We start from the raw sequence: 27083 nt of genomic DNA, 5'->3' as shown, positions 1-27083 counted from the left end.
GAATGGCGGGGAGGGAGGGGGAGCCCGAGGATGAGATGGAGGGATGAGGTGGAGAAATATATGAGAGAAAGGGGTGTAAGTTGGGGGGATGGAGTGAAAGACTAACTAGAAGTGTGTGAGGTGGAGGGGGAAAAGGAGGGGGGACCGAGGATGATATGGAGGGATGGACTAGAGGTATGACAGAGGGGGGGGTGTAAGTTGGGGGAGGACAGTGAAATGGTAGGGGACAGGGCGACATGGAGGCGACTTGTTTATGGCCACCCCTTACGGGATAAGGGCGTCTGGCTATAGATGGATAGAAAAACAGACATACAGATAGATGGACAGGTAGATATTCATGTGTTGCACCTGAATCTCTGTGTAGTTGCCGCATCAAGGCAAATTGCACTAGCCAGTCATTATGTTCGACAAGGTGATTCGTGATGGGATGAAATCGTCTGCTGTGTACCAATAGAAATGCCAAAGGTGTAGTGCCAAAGCTATGGTGCCAAAGGTGTAGTGCCAAAGCTATGGTGCCAATGCTATGGTGCCAAAGGTGTAGTGCCAATGCTATGGTGCCAAAGGTGTAGTGCCAAAGCTATGGTGCCAAAGGTGTAGTGCCAATGCTATGGTGCCAAAGGTGTTGTGCCAATGCTATGGTGCCAAAGGTGTAGTGCCAATGCTATGGTGCCAAAGGTGTTGTGCCAATGCTATGGTGCCAAAGGTGTAGTGCCAAAGCTATGATGCCAAAGGTGTAGTGCCAATGCTATGGTGCCAAAGGTGTAGTGCCAATGCTATGGTGCCAAAGGTGTAGTGCCAAAGCTATGATGCCAAGGGTGTAGTGCCAATGCTATGGTGCCAAAGGTGTAGTGCCAAAGCTATGATGCCAAAGGTGTAGTGCCAAAGCTATGATGCCAAAGGTGTAGTGCCAATGCTATGGTGCCAAAGGTGTAGTGCCAAAGCTATGGTGCCAAAGGTGTAGTGCCAAAGCTATGATGCCAAAGGTGTAGTGCCAAAGCTATGACGCCAATGGTTCAGTGCTTTAGGGAAGCCGGAAAGGCACTTCAAAACACCCATCTGTTCGAATACTGTTTCATCTGTTCGACTGATCCATCTGTTCCAACACTCAACCCGATTGCCAGCCTGTCTTTCTCAACGAATCTCACGCTCACTACAGCGATCACTCTGGCCAGAATTCTCTTCGGTAAAGAAAGCTCCCTAACACCTCTTCCTAAGCGATTTATTTTGCTAATTACACCTTACTGTCCTCTTCGGTGATATACAAACCCTTTCAATATCACTTGCATAAACAACGTTCAAAAGGATATTAGCCAGCCACATCCAAAAATAAATCGTTAAGGAAGAGGTGTTAGGGAACCGCCTTACAGAGAGAATACAAGCCCCTATGTCCGCTGTTTTTTTTCTGTGCTGACCAGTTCCTGCCGAGACTGTGACCTGTTGATACTGGAATCCCATCGGCCATATACAAACCTACCAGCTGCAACAATGAGGTATCTACACAATGACAGTTTTTAAAGTATATGTCTTGCACAACTCTTAAGATGTAGGATTGTGTGTGTGTGTGTGTGTGTGCGTGTGCGTGTGTGTGTGTGTGTTTACGTAGTTCTTTTACGACGAACTCGGGCTATGCGCTTTCCAACCAACAAGTTTGTGGCTTATAGATTGATAGGCAGATACATATACCGTATATAGGATAAGGTAAACACTGTATAGCCTGCATTCAGTAAATTTATCGTGGCATCGTGAGTTGGCAAACACTTCACAGTAGAAAATCGTACCAAAAACATGCAACAACAAAAATGACTCCACAGAATTAATATATTTCCCCAAACTTACTGCATTTGTCGTAACATAAAGATCTGGCACAGTTCATCGTAAATCATGGATTTTTTTTTTTTTTTATATATAGCTTACCTCAATGTCTAGGACAATTAACCACACTATACTCTTTTTACTTCAGCCTGGCCTAAAGTTGGCACTCTCCATCTTGAATGCTAAGGTGTCACAATTGATTAACATTTGAATATGACGCTAGTCAAAGGGCAGTCCTATATAAGGGTAGAGTCGTAGCACTGGCTTTTTCTGCCACTGACCTAAGTGAAATAAGCAGCAAAAGGACAAAAATCTGGGCCAAGTCTGGGTGAAAGAAGCATAGTGTGTACGAGATGAAACAGGGAACATACACCCGAATTCCAAGCACTAGGCTAGTAAGACTGGGACAAACTTCGCTGCACCCCACGCTCTTGGCCAAAAATCATCAATATCACCACTCGATATCCAAGCACTCGAAGGTAAAAAATGAAATAAGATGTAAAAATAATGACCACTGTAGATAACCTACGTAACTTCTTCATACTGGCCATAACCTAACCTGATTAACTCGTAACTAGCCTGCACATAAACAAACTTCTTAAACACTAATAACATCAATATTATCACTCGATATCCAACCCAAACTAATCCAATCACCACATAAAATAAATAACAGTGATTTAACAGTAACTTCCTTACACTGGGCATAACCTCACCTGAAACACACAGTCACTGCCAGCCAGTAATCATAACACAACTGATAAACATTAGTAAAAGTTTGTGATTGAAGCGACGCGCACACACACAAACACACAGATATATCCTCACACACGCCCCTAATCGGCGTCACATTTCTTCGCTATGTTCCAGACCATATCAACCTTTCGACAATTCATGAACTATCTGGGAAATATGGTAAATTACAGGCCTATGTCATCTATCGTACCTATTTTATCTACTAATGAAGTTGTCAAAAATCTTCAGCTTGTAAACATAAACAGAAGAGACGCTCTCCAAACATTATGGAAATTTCACCCTTACAAAGTGTTTAGCAACCCAAACAGATCCAACAAAAAACTCCTCCATTTCACGATTTAAATATCTTGATAAAACTTAAAGGTGAACAGTCTTCTTTGTGAATTATTTCCTTACTTTTCATCTGACGGAGCCGAAATATCAGTTGTGCGAAGCATCTACTTCGTCCCAGAGTGGGTTTGTTTGTTTTGGCTCTGTTGGTCAAATTTGCCCTTGAATACATAAATGGGTACAATGCTGATGTATTGGGAGATTAAAAAGTAACGAGACCTTATACCTGTATATGCTAAGAAGGGGAGATGTTTCACCTATTACACCATAAATGAAAATATAAAATTAGTTTCAACAGTAGCCAAGCTCATTATATTCAAGCCAGATGAGTTGTGGGTACGGAAAATCATGTATTAATTATCAGCATCATTTATCGGCCAACATATAGGAAGGGTCCGGCAGTTAAGGGATTTAATGCAGCCATCCAATACACTACTAGATGACTAGTATGCCGAATAAAATGATGAGAGGGCAGGAGTAATAATTAAAAAAGCATGATCACAGTGAAGGTGACTTTCATCCTCTCTGGACACTAAACTTTGGGACAAATGTGGCAACTCTGTCCAGCAAAGATCCCATAATGCTGGGTGTGAATAAACAACATTATTATCTTCTTGACTTTCCACTTCAGAATAGACTGAAGGAATACAAGTCATTATTTTCTTCTTGACTTTCAACTTAAGAATAGATTGAAATAGAGTCCAGAAATGAAAGAAACAAATACGAGGAACTACCAGCAACATACCAAGTAATATGGGCCTAACTTAAATCAGACATATCCCTACAACTGACCTTAAACTTCAATATGACCTAATCCAACTTAAATCAGATGCAATGTAACACCTCAAAGCTAACTATCTAACTTAAATCAGACCTAATTAAACAAAAATTAGACCTAACCTAGGCCAGGAACTAACCTTTGTATTTGGGAGGATACTCATTGCACTTTGTGAAATTACAAAAAGTATGCCAACGGCCATACCACGTTGAGTACACCGCTTCCCGTTCGATCAGCGAAGTTAAGCAACGTTGGGTCTGGTTAGTACTTGGATGGGTGACCGCCTGGGAACACCAGATGCTGTTGGCATCCCTACGTCAAGTGGGGTTGGTGGAGGATTAGTGCCCCTCCCTGTAAAACAATTAACTCTAAGCCCTTGGCCACCCTGTCTGGAATACATGGCGTCTGGCAATGAATGAATGAATGAATGAAATTACAGGACCTCTTAGCATTTAATACAGTAAAAACCAGTATTTCACTCTGATATTACCAGAAACCTATTTCTCACAGATCAATGAAATGGGGAGAATTCAGAAAAAAGATAGGGAATGCATAAATGAACAGGATTATCATTTGAGTAACCAGTGAAATGGGCCACACATCAACTGACACTATTCCAGCTCTTGTCATTAAAGATTCCACCAAACAGCCATAAACATCAACATTTTTCCAACCCTTTCAACCCAGAGATTCTTTCCTGGGCTGAAGTAAATCATTTGGCAGAAGGCAGAACAAAATAGGACTCCACCAACGCTGAAGTTTCCTAAGACTGTTTTTAATATCATCATGGACATCCATTGCACGCTGAATACAATTATCTGGCACCATCATAAATGCCGAGTTGTAACAAGAGATTAGCACTAAAATACGGTGACGGTCACAAAGAAGTGCTAAGGAAAGGATGTAGAGTTGTTGTATCTTTTCTGCCACTGAGGTACAAGAAACTAGCGACATATGATGAAAATTTAGGTCAAGGTAAAAAGATAAAGCAGCAAGAACTACTGTAAAATGGTTTCCATTTTCACTGCTCTTATGGCTTTTCAGACTCATACTATACACTACCAAAAGTCTAAAAACAATTCAGTTATAGGTACATAGGCACTAATACCTTCATGTAATTTTTTTTTTTATCCCACTCTGTTCTCCAGTGTACACATTTACCTCTTTTCTAGCAGTGAGAAGCTTTCACATGGTGGTACTGTGTACCCTGGGAGGAGTAAAGCAACTGTGCTGTACACCCTGGAGACAAACCTCCTCACAGCTACTGCATTTCCCTAGTCTGGCCCTGCTCAGGCACTGTCTAACACAAGGGGGCACTGGTTCCCTACATGGGGTACATACTGTACCGCACCTGTAGGACAGCCCCACAGACCACAAGCAGTTGCTTATCTGTGGTCAATGGGGCTGCTCAACCAGATAGACCACAGTTAGGCAACAACAAACTCTCGTTTCTTAAACTGCATTACATTACCTAACCCTTTAATTTGAGTATACAGTATTTTTTATTTCATTCAGTTTGGGGGTACTTTCACACTGGAGGGGTTAGATATGCCTTCAGTAGTCCATCCAGGCTGGATATAAAGGTTTGATGGTAGTGAGAATAAAATTATGGCATCATTAAGAAGTTAAAAAGTTTAAATCTTTCACTAATTCATGTCTCTTTTGACACACGCACATAAGCCACTCTCTCTCAACCACCATCACTTTCCTGATGTCTACAGTTACTTTCAAACAAGTCACTTTATTAAAATATACTTCTCTACTGCACTTTTCATACATACTGGTCTTAATAAGTTTATGAGAACAAAGCTATTCAAAATGATATCTGTCTTTAGAAACCACAACTAGGTACCGAGAGGTAAACCAACAATTCAAATTAAAGGGATGTTCAGAAGTTTGTCTGTCATGTAAATGCTGTTAGAGTTGCAGGGTCAGAGGCATACATGAACTGAACTACAATAACCTATGCTCCATCTCTCCACAAGGGGTAATGACGTGGCTATTATTGTTACCACTCTGCTATGTAAAGAAGCCAGCCTGGGGAAGCTCTAAGACAAAGGAAATTGCATATATACAGAAGTACTACTGTGCAAAAAAAAAAAAAAAAAAAAAAAAACTCAAACTGATACATTACAAGAACTGTACAGATAACGTATTTATTTTCTCTCATCCTATCCTGGGGTGAGGAAAAAAGGTGAAGATGATAATTTTTTATCCAGTAATCTTGTCCATTTTTATACAGTAATCTTATTCATTACTTCCCTGTACAGAAGCACTGCAACCACTCTGTAGCAAGCAACTCAAAAGTGCTTTCTTCCATCATATGCACAGTGGGGGTGGTGGGGCACTGCAGCACCCTCTGATTTGTCTGACTCATTCTCAGGTGAATAAAATCATCTGACATTGGCTCTAAGGAATTACTAGTTAACCTGACCATGGAAGGGTTAATGGTGACAGCAATAACTAACTCCAGCTCCTATGCTTCCTCTCAGCTTAATAAAATACTTTGGCATTACTTAATATTTGCTGTGGGTCAGCAATGGCACTGATTAATGGAAAGTGTTCAAATAATGTGGACTACCAGAAACATGAACTTTTGGTTTCATGAACGTAAGCCAAAATGGACCTGACAACAAACCTGTCTAACTCCGGGCACAGACTTGATAAACCAGCAATCCTCATATGTGGTGCCTGCATTCACATCACCACTTGAGCACTAATATCTAAGGTGCACTCAGGAGTGTATCCAATATCTCCACAAGAATACAGTACCTGCATCATCATGAGCGTCAACATAAGTAAACATACACCTGCTAACTGATACTCCCCTGGGACTCTAACTCACAGCCTGGCCTGATACCCAATCCATGCTCAAGCTTAAAAGTGAGAGGGCAAGAACACAACCCTGTCTTACTCAGGAATTTACTGGAAAGAAACTGGATGTTCCCCCTCCACACTTGATGGCACACGGAAGCATTTGAATACTGGTTAGCTATGAGCCACATAATGATGATATCCATGTGGGGATCCCATGGAAATGCAGTTCCCACATAGTGCCTCCTGGTTTACTAGATCAAATGCATTGTTGAACTCAACATAGGCTGTTAGTAGTCCTTCTTGAAACTCGCATCAGCATTCCACAAGAACATAAAGTGCCAGTTTAGAATCCAGTCAACTGTGGACTTCTCGGGCAGGAATCCCAATTTTTCAGGCCTCTTAAACCTCAGCAACTGGCCCTGAGATATGCGTCAAAACATGTGAACCAAAACCGTGCTATTACACTAAGAACTTTAAGGAAATTACTAGTCACGTTGGTCTCCTATCCCTTTACAGCAGGGACGACCAAACCCTTGACTCTGCCACAGGGAATCATATCCATCTGGTAAATGCCTTCCATGACCGCATCAAACCCCTGGATCATGGCTTTGCTTCTATACCTCTGTTACACTAACAAGGCCCCAATTTTCATCATTTTGCAGTGCCACGTAGCTCGGTGGCAGAAAACAGCAATGCTATGGCTTTACATCCTTTCCATGCCACTTCTCTATGACTCGCATAATATTCAAGTACCTGTATTAATTTCTTGTTACAGGTCTGCATTCAAGTTATTGAAATGACAATTTTAGACCAAGTTTGAGCAAAATCAGTATAGTTTTGATCATTTTTACAAGGATGCCACACACATCAGCCACCCTACCCCAATTCATCCTTCCCATTGCCTACCATTTTTCATCTAAAGAAGGCACAACACTGATTAACAGATGGCAGCCAGCAGTTAGGAGCTTCACATATACTTTACAGCTGCTCAACGTGGACCCATATTTCCCCACAAAATCTAATTTCCATACAATATTTCTGATTGAAGTTATCTCAACAGATTAAGCACATTTTCATAAGCTTGGTCAAGACATTAACAGAGACAAAAGGTAGTGACAATTTTCCATGATCAAATCCATATATCTATCTATAGCCAAACGCCTTTATCCCATAAGGGATGGCCACAGACAAATAGCCTCCAATGTGCCCTGTCCCCTGCCATTTAGCTGCCCTCCCCCCAGCTCACGTCACCCTCATACTCGTATACCTCTCCACTCCCTCCCTCCAGTACATACAAAAATGACATTTTGTTTACTGCCATGTATTGCTTTACTGTATACTGTACTGTATTGCACTTTATATCAGTAACCTGTAAAAAAAAATAAAATAAAATATAAACAAAAAGGTAAATAGTAAGGAAAACTAAATCACATACACATTCTTATCTCCCATTAAATCTTACAGTCTGTATCTAGCAGCTAAACTAGCATAAGGTGCAGTACATCCTTGTGTTATGCACATGTGCCCTAGGGTGAAGAGGAACTTTGTGCATCTGACACCTGCTTCAGAACACCTGTAATGGGAGTTAAGAAATGAGTTCAAGTGGAGTGCCTACTATATCATCATATCCCTTATTTGTACTACGGCTCGAGGACAACATTTCCTTCCACTAAACAGACACACTCAGACTTTGTGTGTCATTAGTGAGAGAATGGGCAAGTCTGACACTCTGGGATTTTTTAATCTTTATTGGTAATGATCTACTGGAAGGTATTTAACCAGACTGCCAGATATATGTGGATGATATGATGATCAAAGGTAGTGTGGAAGAGAGCAAAATGGCATACCACATGGAAAAGGATTTCGAAAGACTATAAACTTGGTTAAACCAATGCCTCACAGGTTTTAATAGCTCCAAATGTTGAACATTACACTTTGGAAGAAACAACCCACAAGTTACCCATACATATAATTCAGAATCCGAGCCCCTACCCAGCAACACCAAAGAAAAAGACCAAGGAGTCCTGGTGTGTGACAACCTCAAGTTTGGACATCACACAAGAGCCACAGGTCCCATGGCCAATAGTGTCATGGGTCCTCTGCATCATATTTTCTTCTTTTATTGATGAAGAGGGCTTCACTACCTTGTAAAGAACATTTGGAGTCCATGCGCACAGATCTTGTCTTTCATCCTGGAACAAGACAGGAAGGTCTTAGACGACATCCAAAGGCTGACCACCAAGTGGATGCCAACTCTTGCGTCTGACCTATGCCGAAAGCCTAAAAAAAACTACATATGCCCATGCTCACGGACAGGCAACATCGTGGATATGATTGAGGTCTTCAAAATTCAGAAAAAACTGAACATATCAACCAGGAAAGGTTCTTCAAGGTACGAGACAACAGCTTAACAACCAGAGGACATAATCTCGGTTTGTCCAAACCGAGGCCTCAACTGAACATTACCACACAACTTCTGCGGGATGTTGGGAACGCAGAAAACACGGAAAACTTTACAAGACAACCAGACAAATATATGGTGATACAGGAAAAGAAAGCGGGCAATAACATCTTTTTTGATAACTCGTGGTAACCGGCGTAATTCATTAGTAAGTCCTGTTGGCAAGTCTTTTTCACCACTAAAGAGACGCGTCAGGGACTGGGGAAGGCTGACACTTGAGGGCCATTGAATACTTATCGGCACGAAGATTTCCCTAACCAAAAGTTCAGTGGAAGTTTTACAGGTTGTTATGGTTACTTGCTATGGGCAGTTGTAGTCAGCCGACCACCAACATACATGATATTTTCTGATACAAATATTCTGTGGATGCACCTACATTTGGGACTACCAGACGGGGGAGGGAATTCAGTCCTTTTTAATATAAGATACAAGCGTGGACATACTTCTTTTTGCAAAAATGGGCATGGCCTTACCTGGAATACCAAATTTAGTGAGATTAGGTTGATGATATGACCAAGGAGACGCAAGAAAACACAGTTTTATACAAAGCACGCACACGCCGCACCATCGTCACATCGCGCCACTTCGAAGTTTCCGTCTCGCCTAGTCGATAATCATAATTTCATTGTAGATGAATGAATAATGTAGTGTTAAGCATTTTAAAAAATGCCACAAATCTACTGAACACTTGACAGCAAAACTAAAGCTAATTTTAAGGTAAATAGCTGAAAATAAACAAAATTAATAATCGAAGAATTACAAGCCTATATTCTTTACGTCACAATTTTCCGGGCAAGGCATTGTAACAAGAAAAATATAATGTGATCTTGATTTCTCTTGATATTAAAACTGCAGTGAATCTTGCTTATTTGCGTATTCATTTAGCTTTTGGGTAGAGAGAGAAAAAACGGGCTATGATTGTTAACGGCCTGAAAAAGAACAGATAACCTACTTCATTAGTTAATCTATACTTTTGGGCATTAAAGAAAATAATGTATTATAACATAATGTCAACATAAACGAAAACATACGTAAGTCCGTAGTAGGCAAGGAAATTCCCCGAGGAAGTGTAGTGGCGTCGGTTGTCGTGGCGTCTACTTTTTTTTTGGGGCCATGACTCAAGTAAGACATACACTAAACAGCCCCATGCTTATCAGGCACTGTCACGCCCGTGTTATCGGCCATCCTGGGAAATAAAAACATGTGGAAAGCGCGGATATTTATGTATTTCGATTTGTTCTCCCTACGTATTGGATGAGGCTTTTGCAATGGCCGAAGTCAGTTTACGAGAATATTTACCGCAAATCGAAAAGTTATATAGCAAATGGGATGTGAAAAGCGGTGGTTTTGTGGATTTTTCATTGTACAGAGTTAGCGGAAGGAGTTTATGGGGTGGGAGAAGGATTTTGTAATGCAGGTTAGTGGAAATGAGTGGTGGAGTGCATCATGTAAACAAAAGCTGTGATGGACAATATTTACCGCTTACAGGAAAGTTTAATAGCAATTGGGATGTGAATATTGGTGATTTTGTGGATTATTCAATGTGCAGGGTTAGTGTGAGGGGTGTATGGTGGGGTGGGAGTGGGAATTATGGAGGAGGTTGGGGTAAATTCTTTGAGCACCTCTTTATATCGACAGAGCAGTTCACACACCACATAATGGAAAACTTTGTAGCAGATTTTTTTTTCTTTTTGATGTGGGTTGATTTGAAGTAGGTTAGTCATCCTGGAGTGGGATGCCTTCATGTGGTGGCACTGATATACACATTCAGATGATCCTAGGGTTGCAGCTCTTCCTAGGCTATACCCTTTTCACTCTAACTTGGCCTAAAATTGCCATCTTTCCATCTTGACTGCAGGGTTTTAACACTAGAATGTGGTGCAGGTCAAGGACAACTATTGAGGCATGTAGAACCATTCTTTGTATTGTCTTTTTCTGCAACTGAGCTACATGAATGAAGCTGCAAAAGGGCAAAAATTTGGGTCAAGTTGAGGAAAATGGTATAATTACTACTGCTACTACTACTACTACTACTACTACTACCACTACTATTACTACTACTGATACTACTACTACTAAATGGCTGGATATAGTCGGTGAAGGATAGGACTGAAATTTTTGTACGTTGATCTTTTTTCTCCTCACAGGAAGCGTGATCGGTGAAGATGGATTCGGGGTTACTCTCCCTAAAGTGGAATAATCATGGAACCACCTTCTTCCATGTATTGTCCACCATTAGACGAAAGTTAAGTGTTGACAGGTTTTTCAGGTTATTCATTATTTTCAATTATTAGATAAAAATTAAGTGTTTACCTGTGTTTATTTTTGCCTTACAGTGTTAATTTTTCATGTGAGAGAAAAGTCAAGTGCTTATGGTACTGGCTAGAATTGTTTTTTTTTTTTTTTTTTTTTTTTTTTTTTTTAGACAAAAGTTAAGTGTTTATCAGATTTTTGTTGGTACTTACAGCATTCTTTTTTTTTTTTTTTTTTTTTTTTAAAGATGGAAGTAAAGGTTTAGCTGTTTTTATTGTAACTGGTAATAGCGTTCATTTTGTTCTTGAGAAACTATGTAATACCTAATATACTCAGTAGCTGCCTTATATTAATAGTAATGTTCCTACCTGTTTCTATTATTACAGTACTTACAGCATTCATTTTGTTACGGTATTACATTATAAGAAAACATACATACATACCAGTACATACAGACACACATACTCAGTAACACCTTTATGTTAGTGAGGTACAAGCTAATGCATACGTGAATACATCACTGATCTTATATGTGGTGTTGTTGTTCCCCCACAGGAATCTTACTGTGATGTGACACTAGCCTGTGAGGGCAAGTTTTACCCTGTACATAAACTGGTGCTGTCAACATGTAGTGAATATTTTGAGGAAATATTTAACAGAACTCAGTGTAAGCATCCTGTGATAGTGTTAAAAGATGTGAAGCATGAGGAACTAGAAGCGCTATTGAACTACATGTACCTGGGTGAGGTGAACGTGCTGCAGGCAGACTTGGCCGGACTCATAAAAGCAGCCGAGTGCCTCAAGATCAAGGGGCTGGCCGTGCCCGACGAGGCTCCCACACGGACCACTGGTAAAGAAAAGCGCACTCTTAGAGACCACAGTCCACCCCATGCCAAAAGAGTGAGACACGATGACAGTCAGAGTTCCGAGTCGGTCAGGGAGGTGAGGGAGAGCACCCGCGCCAACGCGACGTCTTCCCGCACCGCTGACGAGAGCTATGCCGGCACGTCCTTCTCACAGTCCGGGCCTAGTCAAGACACCACCCGCGACAAGAGACTGGATGCCAGGGAACACCCGCCCGATGGAGACAGATCCAGAGGAGAGAGACAAAAAGATGCTCCCCCATCTTCTTCCCCTAGTCAGTCAGTAGAGGTAAGAACAGAGAATGGATATAGCATGGAAAATAAACACAAATTCATGAAGAAGGTGAAGACATCTGTTCATGAAAGCAAATGAGAGCGAATGTAAATGTTATGGCTCTATCGAGAGAATGAGCATAGGTGGGGCTGTGAAGACTGTGAGTGAATCTGAAAGTTGGAGGAGGTATGCTAGACCAGGAAGATGGATGGATTAGTAAATTGGAAAGTTAAGAAATTGACATGGGATCAAAGTGGATGGGAATTTTGTACAGAGAAGCACTTACAACATGGGTTTGACATTCAGTTTCAAACTTCATACTCAGTAGAGTGATTATCCTGCAAGTGTATCTGAAATATATCTCTAAATTATAAGAAAATGTAAATGGTTCCTTGTAAGGCTTGATTGATGTGTGGGTTTGTGGTTGCTGTCACAGGATATACTGCATCCTAGTTTTCCTACTTTTATGTTTCCTTTTTGTGTTTCTGTAACCTGCCTCACCTTATCTTTTAATTAAGATTTGATATAATGTAAATGATTTTTTATTATTTCTTCCCACTTTTGCTTTTATTGCTTCCTTTCCTCAGTGTCAGATTTTGCTTCCTTTTCTTTTCCACTATAGTCTTTCCCGTAGCTTATTTAACACAGTGTATAGTGATCGGAAGAAAAATGGCACTTCAGTAATTCATCCACTGGATTTGAATTTGATAAACTACATACTGGTATTGATAAGCTGTGCCAGAAGTGTATTTGGCTCACATTGGTAATTTGTAATATTCTAAAATCAGTTGCCAAACGTACATAAGCAACAGTCCAGCTTTGAGAGGTAGGCAGATGTGGAGAGAGAGAAATGGAGGGAAACGGAGATAGCACTGGGAGAAATTACTTAAGGAATCTGGGGTGACTGATTGATTTCCAACACAGGTAGGCAGGTATTTGATTGGTTTAGGCAGCCCCTGTTATTAGTTATGGATATGTGTCAAAATATCACACCTTTTTTTTTCATGCAGGTAGTACTGTGAATTAGGGAAGACTAGCCATCACAGTTATAGGCAGCAGTGCAATTTTGGTTGATAATTTTTCTTTAATTTACTGTACACTTAATATCGGGGGAGGGGGAAAGAGGGAGGGGGAGGCCGAGGATGAGATGGAGAGATGGGGTGGAGAGGTATATGAGAGAGGGGGGTGTGAGTTGGGAGCAGGGGAGTGAAATGGCGGGGGACAGGGCGACTTGGAGGCGATTTGTTTGTGGCCACCCCAAACGGGATTGAGGCGTCTGGCAATAGATAGATAGATAGACTTAATATCGGAAGGAAATGTAAGGAAGTATAATGAGGAAGTACTGTAGGTAGGTAGGAAGATAGAGTAGTATTTATTGCATAGGTACTGTATGTACTGGTAGGCAGGCATTAAGTAGCTACCGTAGTTACCGGTATTGTATGGTAGGGAGACTTGTATCTGATTGGTAAGTTGGTGTTTGACAACTGTTGGAGAATTCCTATTAATAATGGGGTGATGATGATGATGATAATGCTGACAGTGACGACGATGATGATGGTTATGGTGACAGCGATGATGATGGGGGTGATTATGATGATGACGACGACAGTGATGATGTAGTTGTTAATGTCAAGTCTTGTTATTGTCAGGTACTTGTACATGATGAGTCAATAGTTAAAACGGAGGTGCTGGAGGAGCCCAAGGAGGAGGACCAGAGTAATGAGGACCTCCTTAACTCTGACAGCAGTGTGGCGTACAACCCTCTCACTCCCAGTATGCAAGGTAACACACGTGGGATTTGTATAGTCTGGTTGTTTTCACTTGACCAAGCACCCTAACTCCTTTCAGCTCTTTGGTAGGTTTAGTATACAGTATTGGAGGATCAGTTTGACTAGTAAACAAGATTCTTTTCTACTTCATAACTAAGGCTTTTTTAATTCCATGCAACCACAGCTTCAGTGTTCAAATTCATGTATTGGTCCAGTTGTGTCGGGTGAAAACAAACCAGCTGTATTTTTCATGTCAGGTATTAAATTGTTCATGCACAGTTTGGGAATCTATTCTCTTTATGAGGAGGTTGTCGCATGATTGATAGCTTTTGATATAGACACACACACAGAAATTAATGTTACAGTAGTCATTGCAGTTATTGGTAAAATAAAAAATTCTTGCTACTGGTTTTGTTAATAACCGTAACGAGGTGAATCAGTACTTACCGTATGTAGGCAGCTGTACATTGTTGTTAATATTTCCATGACGTGTGACATTTGAGTTGATGCAAGTGATGTGTCAGGTGATGGTGTGTCCGAGGGGGGTCAAGGGTTTGAGCCGCAGGTGCTGACGTCACAACCCCAGACCATGGAGGAACTGGTGGCACAGGCCATGCCGGGCACGTCAGGCCTACAGGGGGTGAGTATTACATGTCTTGTTAACACTGAGTTCAGATGTATAGAAGTCCATAATTATTGATGAACATTTATAGCATGCTTAGGATTATTATAACATGGGGTTGTATTTAGATGGCAATGGAGGCTGTTAGCACCTCATCCTTAGCACTTTATTTTGCACATTACACTTGCCCAGTAAGCATTCTTTCACATGTTAGTATACCCGGTAAGTATTTCTCATGCACATTGTGTCATATTAATGTTGACATAGTTTGCACCAGTATTATAAAAAGATATACAATTGTAGTGAGATATAATGTGCAGAATAAACTGTTAAGGAAGAGGTGTTATGAACTCTACTATCTATCTATTTATCTATCTATCTGTTGCCAGACTCTTCAGTACCACATAATTTACAACTTATAAATATATTGTTCATTCCCCGGGCAGGACTCGTTGGTGGGGTGGAGTGGAGGTCAGGCAGGAGGAGGAGGTGCTGGGGGTGACCTATCCAGATTTTCTCTGGATGCATTTCAACTTGAGGATTCACAGAGTGGATCTCAAAGCTCATCACAGCAACAGATGGTGAGTGTTGCTTTTACTCTGTTCTCATTCCCAGCACAAGCTTCACGAAATTCTCACGAGTGTATGACAGACACTAATAATGACGACTAAAAAGAAAAATCTCATACAGTAAAAGTCCTTTAGTCCAGAATGCAGTAGCCCACGGACCTTCCGGATTATCAGATTTTCAGACTATCAGACAGGTACCTGAAAATGTTCAAAACACACCCCAAAAAATAATAATAAATTATAATAATTGAAAAATGATAGTTTTCTTTAATTACCTTTGTAGTGTAGTGCAGATGTAGGCTGTTTGAGGTCATGGTAGTGCTAGTAGTGTTGGGGGGCACATAGTACCATCGATATTTTTCTATTTTTTCCCAATGTTTTGCTATTTTTTTTACCCCAAAAAGCTAAAAATGACCCTGGACTGAAAATTCCAAAACATCGTGTTTTCCGAAACATTGGATGTCAGATTATCGGAAGTTCACTGTAGTATCTCCTTACGGTACTCGGTATGTACAAGGACTTAAAGCTCTTTGTAAGTGATGTCATGGAAGTTAATTGTGGTGAGAAGTGAAAGGTATCACGTGAAACCAGCTGAGAGAGGACTCGGAAATTGGGGTGTAGTTCAGCTTTCAATGGCCCGTCACACCGGCACTGAGCCAGATTTACAGTATAGTTTATTATAAGTATAAATCAGTGATATTTTTTTTTTTTTTTTTTTTTTTTATAATAAATAGAACAAAGTGTGTCAAATAGTAACACAGCTAGATACAGTTCTGTCTATAGTGGCTGTGGTCATGCTATTTAGTACTGATACTTAAGACTCCAAATAGTCACTTGCCCAGATTGGTATTATGTGAGCAACCCCAACCATCCTTCAGGTATAAATCTCTATGGGGCAGTTCATAATGGAGTGCCTTAACGTACTAGACTACCAAGGCCTCCATTTGGCTGTACATTTATCATCCAGAATGGTAAGTGGTGTTCTGGTCCACAGGATCTCTACAGGAAATTATTTGGCTGAGTCAGTACAGTGGCTCTGCATCCTTTGCATAACAGTTCTTTCTGATTATCATCATAAGCTAGCACAACATTCAAGATAGCCGTTGTAAGCCACATTATAATGGACAGAGTTTTGTTGAACTACCTGTGTTCAGTTACACAGCATCAGGCAGAATCAGATCAAAAGTTCTCCAGATCAGCTAGATGGCTACCAAGTATGTGATTTATATACAGCACCATACAGTAGCAACACGATGCACACAACAAAAGACTGTGAGGAAGAATACTCCTTGATGTTTGGGGAGGAATGCAGAATGTGTAAGGAAAGACACAAGACTGGCCAGGGTTATCAGCCAGCCTTTGCAAGTGATGATACACACCACTATCCCCAATGTATATAAGCATCAGAGGGTCAGATCCAAGACAGCTTCACAGTACTTTCACCCACACAACCGTGCATCCTTTATGACTGACATACCAAAACAGTTTGCCCCAAGTTATAGTAGCTACTTGCCATGTTGGAATGGTGGTATTTTGGAACACATCCCTATCCTGTAGTATAACAAGACTTTAGTTGACTGGAATTTATTACCTTAGGTGGTCCTCTCTCCTGGTTTTGTGAGAACAAGACTAATCACCAGTGTTTCTTTATGGAATTTCTTGCATTGTACATGTAAAGTTTTATTAGTTCATATTCTGTACTATTATGAAGTGTGCCCCTTAATTTTTTTATAATTATAATTATTTTTTTTTACTTAAGATGATTTAATTTAGCTTAGGGAGAAAAATTAGGTAGTGAAGGGGGTTCATGGAGACTATCTCTAACTCGTCACCACAGATATTTCTCCAAAGCAAAACAGAACTGTCTGAAAATAATGAAAATAAAATGGAGTGAGTTAAAGAAAAAAAGAAGAGTCAATTCAAGGGGTGATGTAAGTATATTGGCTGTTCAGATTCCTGTAATTGGTTCTGATATACTTTTTTGAATGTTACCTGATTCTGAGTAATCCATATAACATTTATTTGTATTTATAGTACTGTAATGAGTGGAGTATTTGTTTCATGAAGCTTTTGCTGGGTTAGGTGTGCTGCAGGGAAGAGGTATCACGTACAGTATTTGATCTACGCTGACAGTGAATGTATCCCTTATGTGAGGCAGACCTGTAAGGCACTGATGGCACTGGAATCTGTATGTAACATGAAAGACACTTTTTTTTTTTCATTTTTGAAGGCTCCAACATGCATGCATGCATAGGCCTTGGTCACCTAATGGCAGCTCTCCATGCGGCTCAATCTCTGGCAGCTTCCCTATTCAGTCCCTTATCCCTGAGGTCACCCTCAATGACCTTATCCTAGGTCTTTTTCAGTCTGCCTCTTGCAGCCCTGCCCCTAACATTAACACTTCCTTTCCTGCACCCATTTAAGCAAGATTTTAGTTATGACCCAGGATGGTAAATTCCAGTGGCATATAATGGTGTTGAGTGGAATATTGTGTTGTTAGGTTTTGTTTTTCTCAGTAATAATTATAGTGACTCTTGTTGAAACACAGGAAGCCTCCCCACCCCCCATATCTGCAAAAGTAATGTATATAAGTGTTATGGTTACCAAAATTGCCGACACAGAAGTTAACACCATTTTAGCCAGAAATCTGTCAAGATCTTTTCCCCTTTTAATCTGTTTTCATTATTTGACTGTAAAGTACCATGCGAACATTGTATAGAAATCCTCCTCCTCGTCATCATCATCATATCAGTCATCATCATCATCATCATCCTTATCAGTCATCCTCATCATCACTGATAATCATTCAGACTTCCTTTCCCATCCCACCTCGAAAGAGCCAGAAAAAATATATATATATATATAGAATGAGGTACATAACAAAGAGTGCCCAGTTGAATGAGCCACACTTCCACTCACCATTATTCAAATCCCTGGAATCCTGACTTCACCTGATGGGTCAAAAACAATTCCAGGCATCTTTAATACTGCCATGTAATATTGTAATGATAAATATCAGTAAATACAACACTGAGAAGGCTTACCTGTTAGTTTGTTGGAGGAACCTTGGCTTCAGTTGTTCATGTAATCAGCGCCGTCTCACGTTCAGTGCCGGACATAAGGATTTTAAATTATAACACTGTCGATCTGTCTATCTATATCTGTGTAAGGCCAGATGCCCTGCAAGGGGTGGCTACACACACATCACCTCCATGTCACCCCGTCCTCCGCCATTAGGTTGCCCTTCCTTCAACTTGCACTGCTTCCCCAAAGTTACTTTAGCTATATGAAAAACAGGTTAGTGACAAACAAATACTTTTAGTTGTCGGTGGTATTGAAATAAGACATTCTTGCATCAATTTACTCTCATAATAGACCCTTACCAATGAAACAACTTTATGTCAGGACTTTGTAAAGAAGTAATAATAAAGGCCCAATGACACTGGGGTAAAGTAAGCCCTCATTATGTTTTTTTTTTTTTTTTTTTTTTTTTTTTTTTTTTTTAAGATGCTGTGAAACATCCCCCTCCTCCCCAAAAAATAAATTAAAATAAAAAATAATGATGATGATGATAATAATAATAATAATAATAATAATAATAATAATAATAATGATAATGTTCCATTGCATACTTACATTGCTGATCTGTCAGACACCTTAATCCCAGAAAGAGTCACCACAAACATAGTGCCTCCATGTCACCATGTCATTTTCCATCAGGCTTCATTTATACGACTCACACCAGGTTCACTTATAAACCTACCTCACTTCCACATCCCACCACATCATCCTTGGTCCCATCTCCCTTCCTGTCCTTGAGCGGCATAGCAAGAGGGGTGGCCAGGGCCACTGTGGCCACCCCTGAATATTGCCAGGTCACTCCAGCAGCCACACCAGATTTCTGAGAGAATACTTCCAGACCCTGTGTAGGGTTCTTGTTGGGCCCTCCCATGAGTGGATTTGGCCACCCCATTTTATAAATCTATTCCTGCCCCAGCTCTCCTGCACCTCACTCACATACACCACCCTAGGAAATCGACATACAGTACTCACCACTTGGCCCAGCCATCTCAGGGTCAGCACAATATAAAAAGTGTGACAGTAAAGATTATGTAAGTTCCCTGCAGCATACCTTTTGTTTACCTTAGATGTAGTCTACCTTTACCTGCACTGATCTTTTATTGAATTTGTATATGCAACGTGTAGCAATTTTGGAAATACTGATGTGTGGTATTAATGTACAATACCGTCGTGACGTTGTAAGAACCTGAGATTGCAAACAAGTTTGTCGTTGAGTTCTGCGCATGTATGTATTATACTGTATTGCCTACTGGGTTTATATAAAGACAGTGTTTTAGGAGAAGTTAAAAGGAAAAGGAATTACTGATATAAAGAATAATAGAGAAGATTGTGGTATATACGCCTTTCAGACTGTATTCCCTACATGATATATGTACGATAAACAGTATGTAGATAATTAAACACATGATTTTAGGAGAAATCACAACAAAGTGATTAGTGACACAAAGAATATTAGAAAAGAGTATTGTGTATATTATATAGTGTATCCTTGTCTGACAGAGCACTACACTTGTCTTTGTATATCATTATAGGAATGTCAAGGGTTTAGATAGTAATACCTCTGCTGGAGAATGGAAAATGTTTGGTAATATCTGCTACAGTACTTGATATGGCAGATGCTGTTATGTTTTGTATTACATGTCCCCTGTGGAAAGACTGGGTAACTTGCCTTTGATAAACCAGACACCATTACACCATATTACCTTCATCAGATGATTGGGTAATATCTGGAAATATATTTAATTTTACAGTTAACCCAACTAGAAGAATGGGTAATCTGTATGGGATAAACCCGACACTGTTACACCACATATTAGCCCCCTCACCAGAATGGATAACATCTGGTAACATCCACACAAAAAACTACTTGCAGTTACTTTGACTATTAACCCCACCAGAAGAATGGATAATATCTGACCATGTCTACAACGGTACTTAAGCAACGTTGGGTCTGGTTAGTACTTGAATGGGTGACCGCCTGGGAACACCAGATGCTGTTGGCATCCTTACATGTCAAGTGGGGTTGGTGGAGGATTAGTGCCCCTCCCTGTAAAAACAATTAACTCTAAGCCCTTGGCCACCCCGTTTGGGATACATGGCATCTGGCAATGAATGAATGAATGAATTATGTTTAGTATTATCCGTACTGGAAGAAAAGGATAATATGGAGTAATATCCGCTACCCTGTCTTATAAACCAGGAACCAGTTATGTTTCTGACATCGTTGGCCTCTGAAGATCGGCTACAGTACAAATAATACACGTTTGGTGGATGACAAAGAGTGAAAGAGGAAAGTTTGGCTCGGTATTCTCATTTAAATTACCCAGGCTCCTCATTCTGGCATTAGCAAGAGAAGTACAGTAAGACCTCACTATAATGGACTAATTAGGGCCCAAGCCATTCCAAAAAATGCGAAAGTCCGATAAAAGTAACATCCGGACTTTTTCCGTTATATCAGACATTAGTTTGGATCGCATGAACGGTTTTTAAACTGTTTTGACTACCTTTATGGTACTTTACTGTGTTATAACTTCACTACATTAATCAAATGTTTTAATATATATAATAATACTGTACTGTACACTGATAAACATCTCTTATTCACCTTACTGTGGTGAACATAGCTGAAGTGGTGAGGGAGTCCGGACTGCTTCTGACTTTATCGGACTTTTTCCGATATATAGGAATTTAGTCCAGTAGCTCCTCGAGTCCGATAAAAGCGAATTCCAGTCTATTGAAGTCTGCTATATCGAGGTATTACTGTATGCTATGAGAAGTGATAAGTATGCTATGAGGAGAGACAAGTATGCTGTGAGGAGAAAGAAGCATGCCATGGGAAGAGAAATAGTACTGTGTGCTATGGGAAGAGAAAGAAGTATGCTGTGGGAAGGAAAAGAATGCCATGGGAAGTGAAGAGAAATGAGTATGCTATGGGAGGAGAAGGAGGTATGCCATGGGAGGAGAAAGAAGTCTGCCATGGGAAGAGAAAGAAGTATGCCATGGGAGGAGAAAGAAGTCTGCCATGGGTAGAGAAAGAAGTATGCCATGGGAAGAGATAATTATGCTATGGGAAGAGAAAGAAGTATGCCATGGGAAGAGAAGAGAAATGAGTATGCTATGGGAGGAGAAGGAAGTATGCCATGGGAGGAGAAAGAAGTATGCCATGGAAATAGAAACATTGTGCTATGGGAAGAGCAAAAAGTATGTCATCTGTTCACACACCATTGCTGCAGAATTAATAATATATATATATGGTGGGTGAAGGCAGCTGAGTGAGAAAAATTTTGGCCGTGTAGGTACTCTGGCATCTTGGTTTGGAAATAGGAATAGAAATGAAAGTATAGCATGGACGAGCATAAAGGAAGCAGTTTTTAATATCCTAAGGTAATGAAAGGAAAGGTTGTCTGGGCGTTGCTACTCCTCACCCTGCCCTAGGGTGGGAAAGGAGGTCCAGGTGATGATGAAAGGAAAGGAATAGAATGTGTTTACTGGTAAGTACTGAAAGGAAAGGGTTGCATTATCTAAAGGTAATGAAGGAAGGGATTGCAGTGTCTGTAAGTAATGTAGGAAAAGACTGCAGTGTCTATAAGTAATGAGGGGAGGGATCGCAGTGCTACAAATAATGAAAGGAACGGATTTTAGTATATTGAGGTACAGGAAAAATTGCAATATCTGTAAATAATAAAAGGAAAGATTGCAGTATATTGCGGTACTGGAAGGATTGCAGTATTTATCAATAGTGAAAGAAAAAGATTGTAGTATAATGTAGTATCAGAAAGATCGCAGTATCTGTAAATAATGAAAAGGGAAGGAAAGGAATTGCAATATACAGCTAGTTACTGGATGGCTTCCATATTTAAAAGGAAGTACAATATAGATAAAACGAGTGAAGGAAACGCTTACTGGCAATTTTGGAGCATAGCAGTGAGAGGGATTTGTGTAGACTCTTCATTGAAAAGATCATGTTGAAAAGGAATGTGCTTGAGTCTGTCAGTAAATCCATTTGTTGATAATTATGCATATCAAAAGTGCATCATCCCGAGAAAAAAGAAGCCGAAGAATGGAAAATTGAGTTTGGAGTGAAGGAATGAAATATTTCAGTAAGAATCTATATGCAGTGATAAGCAAAGGTCTGTATTCTTGTCAGTTAAGGAGGCTACCTAACATCTCTTCCTAAGCAGTTCACTTAGCTTATTACCCCTTGCCATCCTTCCATATAACTTAAAACATTCTAATATCTCCAAACTCTGCATAAAAAACAAACAAAAGAATACTAGTCAGCTGTATCCAAAAATAAATCAGTAAGGAAAAGGTGTTAGGGAGCTTCCTTAACTGCTGAGAATGCAAACCCAAGTTAGGAATGAAAAAGCAGAAGTATTGCAGAGAGAAAACAGTGTATGCAAAGATAGGAATGAATTTTCAACTCATATATACTCCTGAAAAATCTCCTGTTATATATGAAGACATACAAAGGCAGTGCATTCATGAGTAGAGAAGAACGTAACTAAAAGCTGAAGCTGTAATAATTGTAGTATCCATAATGTAAGGTTACAAAGCCGTACAAGGATATTATGATCCACTGTTTATGTTGTGTGACTCTCAGGCTCGGGTAACAGACTGTACTCAATTTACTGGTGAAATAATGCTGTATTTCGGAAATATTTTGGAACTGTTTTGTTTGGAAAATACTTCACTTTTCAGAATTCCTAGGTGATGATGCGATAGCAGATGGATAAATGTTGTTTGGGGGGTTTGGGATGTTGACTTTGTAGCCAGCATATATGAACAAATAAAACACGTACTAAAAAAGAAAAAGAAAAAGAAAAGTCTGTACGAACCCAAAAACCTGCAGATACTTTATTCTTTTGTACTGTGACTTATTCTGGTGTACATTTTACAATCTGGATCGCATCTTGGTAACTCTGCTGTAATCTTAACACACCTACACACATTATGTTGCCAAATCTGTGTGCTGTTTATATGTTAATGGTAAAAGGCCATGGGAGTCTGTATGAGTATGTGTGAATCCAGTCCCCACTTTTTTTTAGATGGCAATTCTGGCCATTTGACAGCACACACACAGCAGATCTGGTGTGTGCGTGTGTCTGTGTTGTCATGTCACTGTACCATACACAGGCTTGCCATCTAGAAATGGATGGGGATTGGATTCACCCATACAAAAAGATGCCACTGAAATGTTATGAGTGACACTGCTTAGATGGATGTGTTTTGCATCATATCACCATAGTGTTTGCAATTGTTTATGTAGTTTATAAACCCATCTGTGTATTAATGTAACTTGATTGCTCTTCCTTAATGCAGTAGTTACTGACAGTCTAAGTGTGAGCAGACCTTGATGCTGGTTGTGTCTCTACTTCTTCTTTAGCTTTTTGTTTTTACAGTTTTTTAATTAATGGAAATGTCTTTGGTCATTTGAAAGATGATTTTGAGTTTTGAAAAAGCCAGACATTTATCTCATGGCACAGTTTTGCTGCTTAACAAAAATTATTTTGCTTGGGTCTTTCCTTCCATCCTCTTCTGTCTTTCTTTCCTTCACTCTTTCCTTGTCCTTCTGCCTATGGGTAACTTTACACTCCCTCTTCTGTCTTTCTTTCCTTCATTCTTTCCTCTTCCTTCTGCCTGTGGGTGACTCTACACTGAGTGACAAGGCAAATGGTTTCCTTTACACTAGGAAACCATTTAGTACACTGGGTGGTAACCATATAACCAAATTTTGGTGCCTGGTGGTTTAGTGGGTAATTATTGCGCTCCAGTCGGATTGAACTGGTGAAGCTTTATATCCAAGGGGTGGTTGGGGTTGATTGCTCATGTAATGCCACTCAGGGTGAGTGAGGCTGGTCACTCTCATCTTAAATGTCGGGACCAACTGCCTAGCCCCGGGCTCCTATGCTCCTCATGGGGCAATGTAGGATTGGATGATGGATGGATGGATGGATATTTGTTTTGTAAGTCAAGGAATGTAGAACTGAAGAAACACATTCATCTCTGTGTATTTTGCAACAGTATTTCCTTATATGAAATAAATTTTGAAGTTCCTTTTTTTCCTGGCCTCATGCATGGAAACTCAAAAAGGGATCATTGAGGGGGGGGGGGAATGCTGTAAAGTCTGTCAGCCAGATTATCCTCAGCAGTTATTGTTGTGTGGTTATGACATATGCCGAGAGAGAGAGGGGGGGGGGAGAGAAATACCATGGCTTACCTTAGTATGTGTCCTCTTTACCATCAGTTCCCCTTTGTGGTATAGATTTGTATTGGCAGGAGGAACTAGAGACGTAGGAACATTCTGAAGTCTTCTTTCCCTCTCCATCCTACAAAGACAAATGATATTCAGAACAGAGAATTGATATTAAGTATGTATGTATTGTTTTTCATCATGCTTCGATATTCTGTCTTAGTCCTTCGTGCAAAGAGAAACTGCAGTTATTATACACACTTGATCAAAAGCATGTACAGTATTTGTGATCTTGGTTTAGCTCTGATGGTTTCATTTTCCTCCATGGGGAAAAAAATCAAGGTTATATGGAAGTAGTCATATGTTTGTCATTCTCAGCAGAGATTGACAGCATATCTAGGAGTATAGGAGGGGAGACTTTTACTTGCTAATTATCCTTCACCCACAGAATTCAGTGGGATGCAAAGGAAGATGGAGTAAAAACTAAAAAGAAGAGAGCATAGAATTTCAATACTTAAAACACCTTTATGAAAATACAGAGCCCCTTGATGTAGATGACATACTTTCTTAGTTTGTTCTTACTGTTTCTAGATGACTTTGCCTTAGCACTGAAAGTACCTTCAGAGGGAATGAAAGTGAGATGGGGACAGTGGACTGCAGAAGAAGGGAAACAGCAGCCTGCAGTCCATTGGGGTCACATTCAGATGAGCCTGGGGTTGCAAGTAGTACTACTATTACTACTGTACTACATTGTGTTGTGGCCACAGAAGTGGGAATGGGGTTCTGGAAGAAAGGGGAGTGACTGCCATAAATCCTAACTATGACACAGAGAGCTAATGGTCATGTTCATATGTGTTAAATAAAGGTAAGGCTATATTTACCACAGATTATAACGGATTATGATGATGATATAACAGATAATGTACAGTTACCATAAAAACATTTCTGAACTTTTTTTTAACACTGCCAGATAATTTTTATTCAGTTTAAGGGAGACATATTAAAAGGGAAGGGTTAGATATTGCCATAATTAACCCCCTCACCAGCAGAGAACTTGTTTGAATTAAATAAGAGTATTTGGTGGTAGTGTAACTAAAATGAAAGTCTATCATTGTGGGTTAACATGTGCAGCCATGTGCAAAATATTGCAGACAAAGTGTCACATGAGAATTTTTTGTATGATGGTAATATGAAGCACACAACAAGAGTATAGGGAAGGAAGCTTGCAGTCATTTGGGGTGGAATGAGAAATATGGAAGGCAAGACACAGTGCTGGCAGAGGATTGTCATAGAAGTTTTGCTTATGGCTGAACACAACCCACATCTTGTCTGTGATGAAATCAATTTAATGCTGATAAGTGGTAAAGAGATGGACTCAAGGTATCTAAACATTACTGATTGTGACTTGATCAGCTTATGCAAATATAAGTGACAGAGGTGTGAGGTGCTGTGTCAGTGTTGAGCCTCACAGTCATAAGTACCTTTACAAACATGTGTCTTAAAACATTATAATCATTGCATTTATTGCCTACATTATGGTTAGTGGTGTACAGATTAACTGGTAGAAAAGGTGTGTCCTGAAATATAGTCTCCACACCTTGACTGTAAAATTATCAATTTTGTTTGGCTTATGCAGTAGGGGAGGTGCTAAGAGCAATGTGTCATTTGACTATAATATGATGAGTTTAGTGCGAACTAAGTACTAGAGGAGGTGTGAGCGGCACCTAGGGTGAGTGCTGAGCCTCCCAGCTGGTGGTAACTGTCGCCTGCCTTTATGAACATGGCCGTTGTTTCTCTTGTAGGGCCCGGGCTCAGGACTCCTCCCCGCTCCACCTCCCATTCTGCGCTTCCCATGCTGTGTGTGCGGTCGCATGTTTCGCAAGAAGCACCACCTCAAAGACCACATGTACACCCACACTGGCGAACGGCCCTATCAGTGCCCTGTATGTGGCTCTGCATTTGCTCAGAATTCAACCATGAGGAGACATCTTAGAAATTCACACCCACACATGTTTGAAATGAATGTTGAAAGTCAACCTCAAAGTTAGACATGAGTGTGGAAAGACAGTCCTAGAGATGGATTATTACCATTACAGATTCCTATTATTTTACCACCATCAAGACACATCTCAGAATTTCACATCATGTTTGAAATGAATGTCGAAAGTCAGCCACAGAGTTAGATACTGATGTGGAAAGTCAGTTATAGAAATGGATTATATCATTACAGATTCCTAGTATTTTACCACCATGAAGACACATCTCTGAAGTTCACAGTGTGGTTTAAATGAATGTTGAACGTAAATCACAAGGTTAGAAGTGACATTATCAGGAAACATGCACAGTAATCAGTTCACATCTTACGACCTTTGAAAAGAATGTGGTCAGGCACAGAGTTAGAGATGGCCTGTTATCATGACAGTTACTTAATGTCTTTACCACCTGGAGGAGACCACAAATCCCACATGTTTGAAAAGAATGTCAAAACTCAAGCAGAAAGTTAGA

At 40.1% G+C, this 27083-nt stretch overlaps 1 protein-coding gene and 1 non-coding gene across 2 annotated transcripts in view; both read left to right on the top strand.

Moving 5' to 3' along the window:
• Positions 1-3866: 3866 nt before the first annotated feature.
• Positions 3867-3985, top strand: LOC145418478 (5S ribosomal RNA). The gene has a single exon (XR_013900696.1). It is a non-coding gene; the product is annotated as a 5S ribosomal RNA (ribosomal RNA).
• Positions 3986-11119: 7134 nt separating this feature from the next.
• LOC145418472 (uncharacterized) overlaps positions 11120-27083 on the top strand; it is a 38914-nt gene continuing 22950 nt past the window's right edge. Inside the window, exons 1-5 of the mRNA XM_080286894.1 lie at positions 11120-11206; positions 11763-12359; positions 13994-14126; positions 14638-14753; positions 15182-15316. Of these exons, the coding sequence (XP_080143020.1) occupies positions 11120-11206; positions 11763-12359; positions 13994-14126; positions 14638-14753; positions 15182-15316 (1068 nt within the window). The remainder of the gene's footprint in view (positions 11207-11762; positions 12360-13993; positions 14127-14637; positions 14754-15181; positions 15317-27083) is intronic.

The sequence above is a fragment of the Coenobita brevimanus genome, chromosome 114 (assembly GCF_032717465.1).
Source record: "Coenobita brevimanus isolate Jiangsu-jjx chromosome 114, ASM3271746v2, whole genome shotgun sequence".
Lineage (NCBI taxonomy): Eukaryota > Metazoa > Arthropoda > Malacostraca > Decapoda > Coenobitidae > Coenobita > Coenobita brevimanus.
The sequence above is the reverse complement of the archived record's forward strand: the minus strand, read 5'-3'. Positions and strand labels throughout refer to the sequence as shown.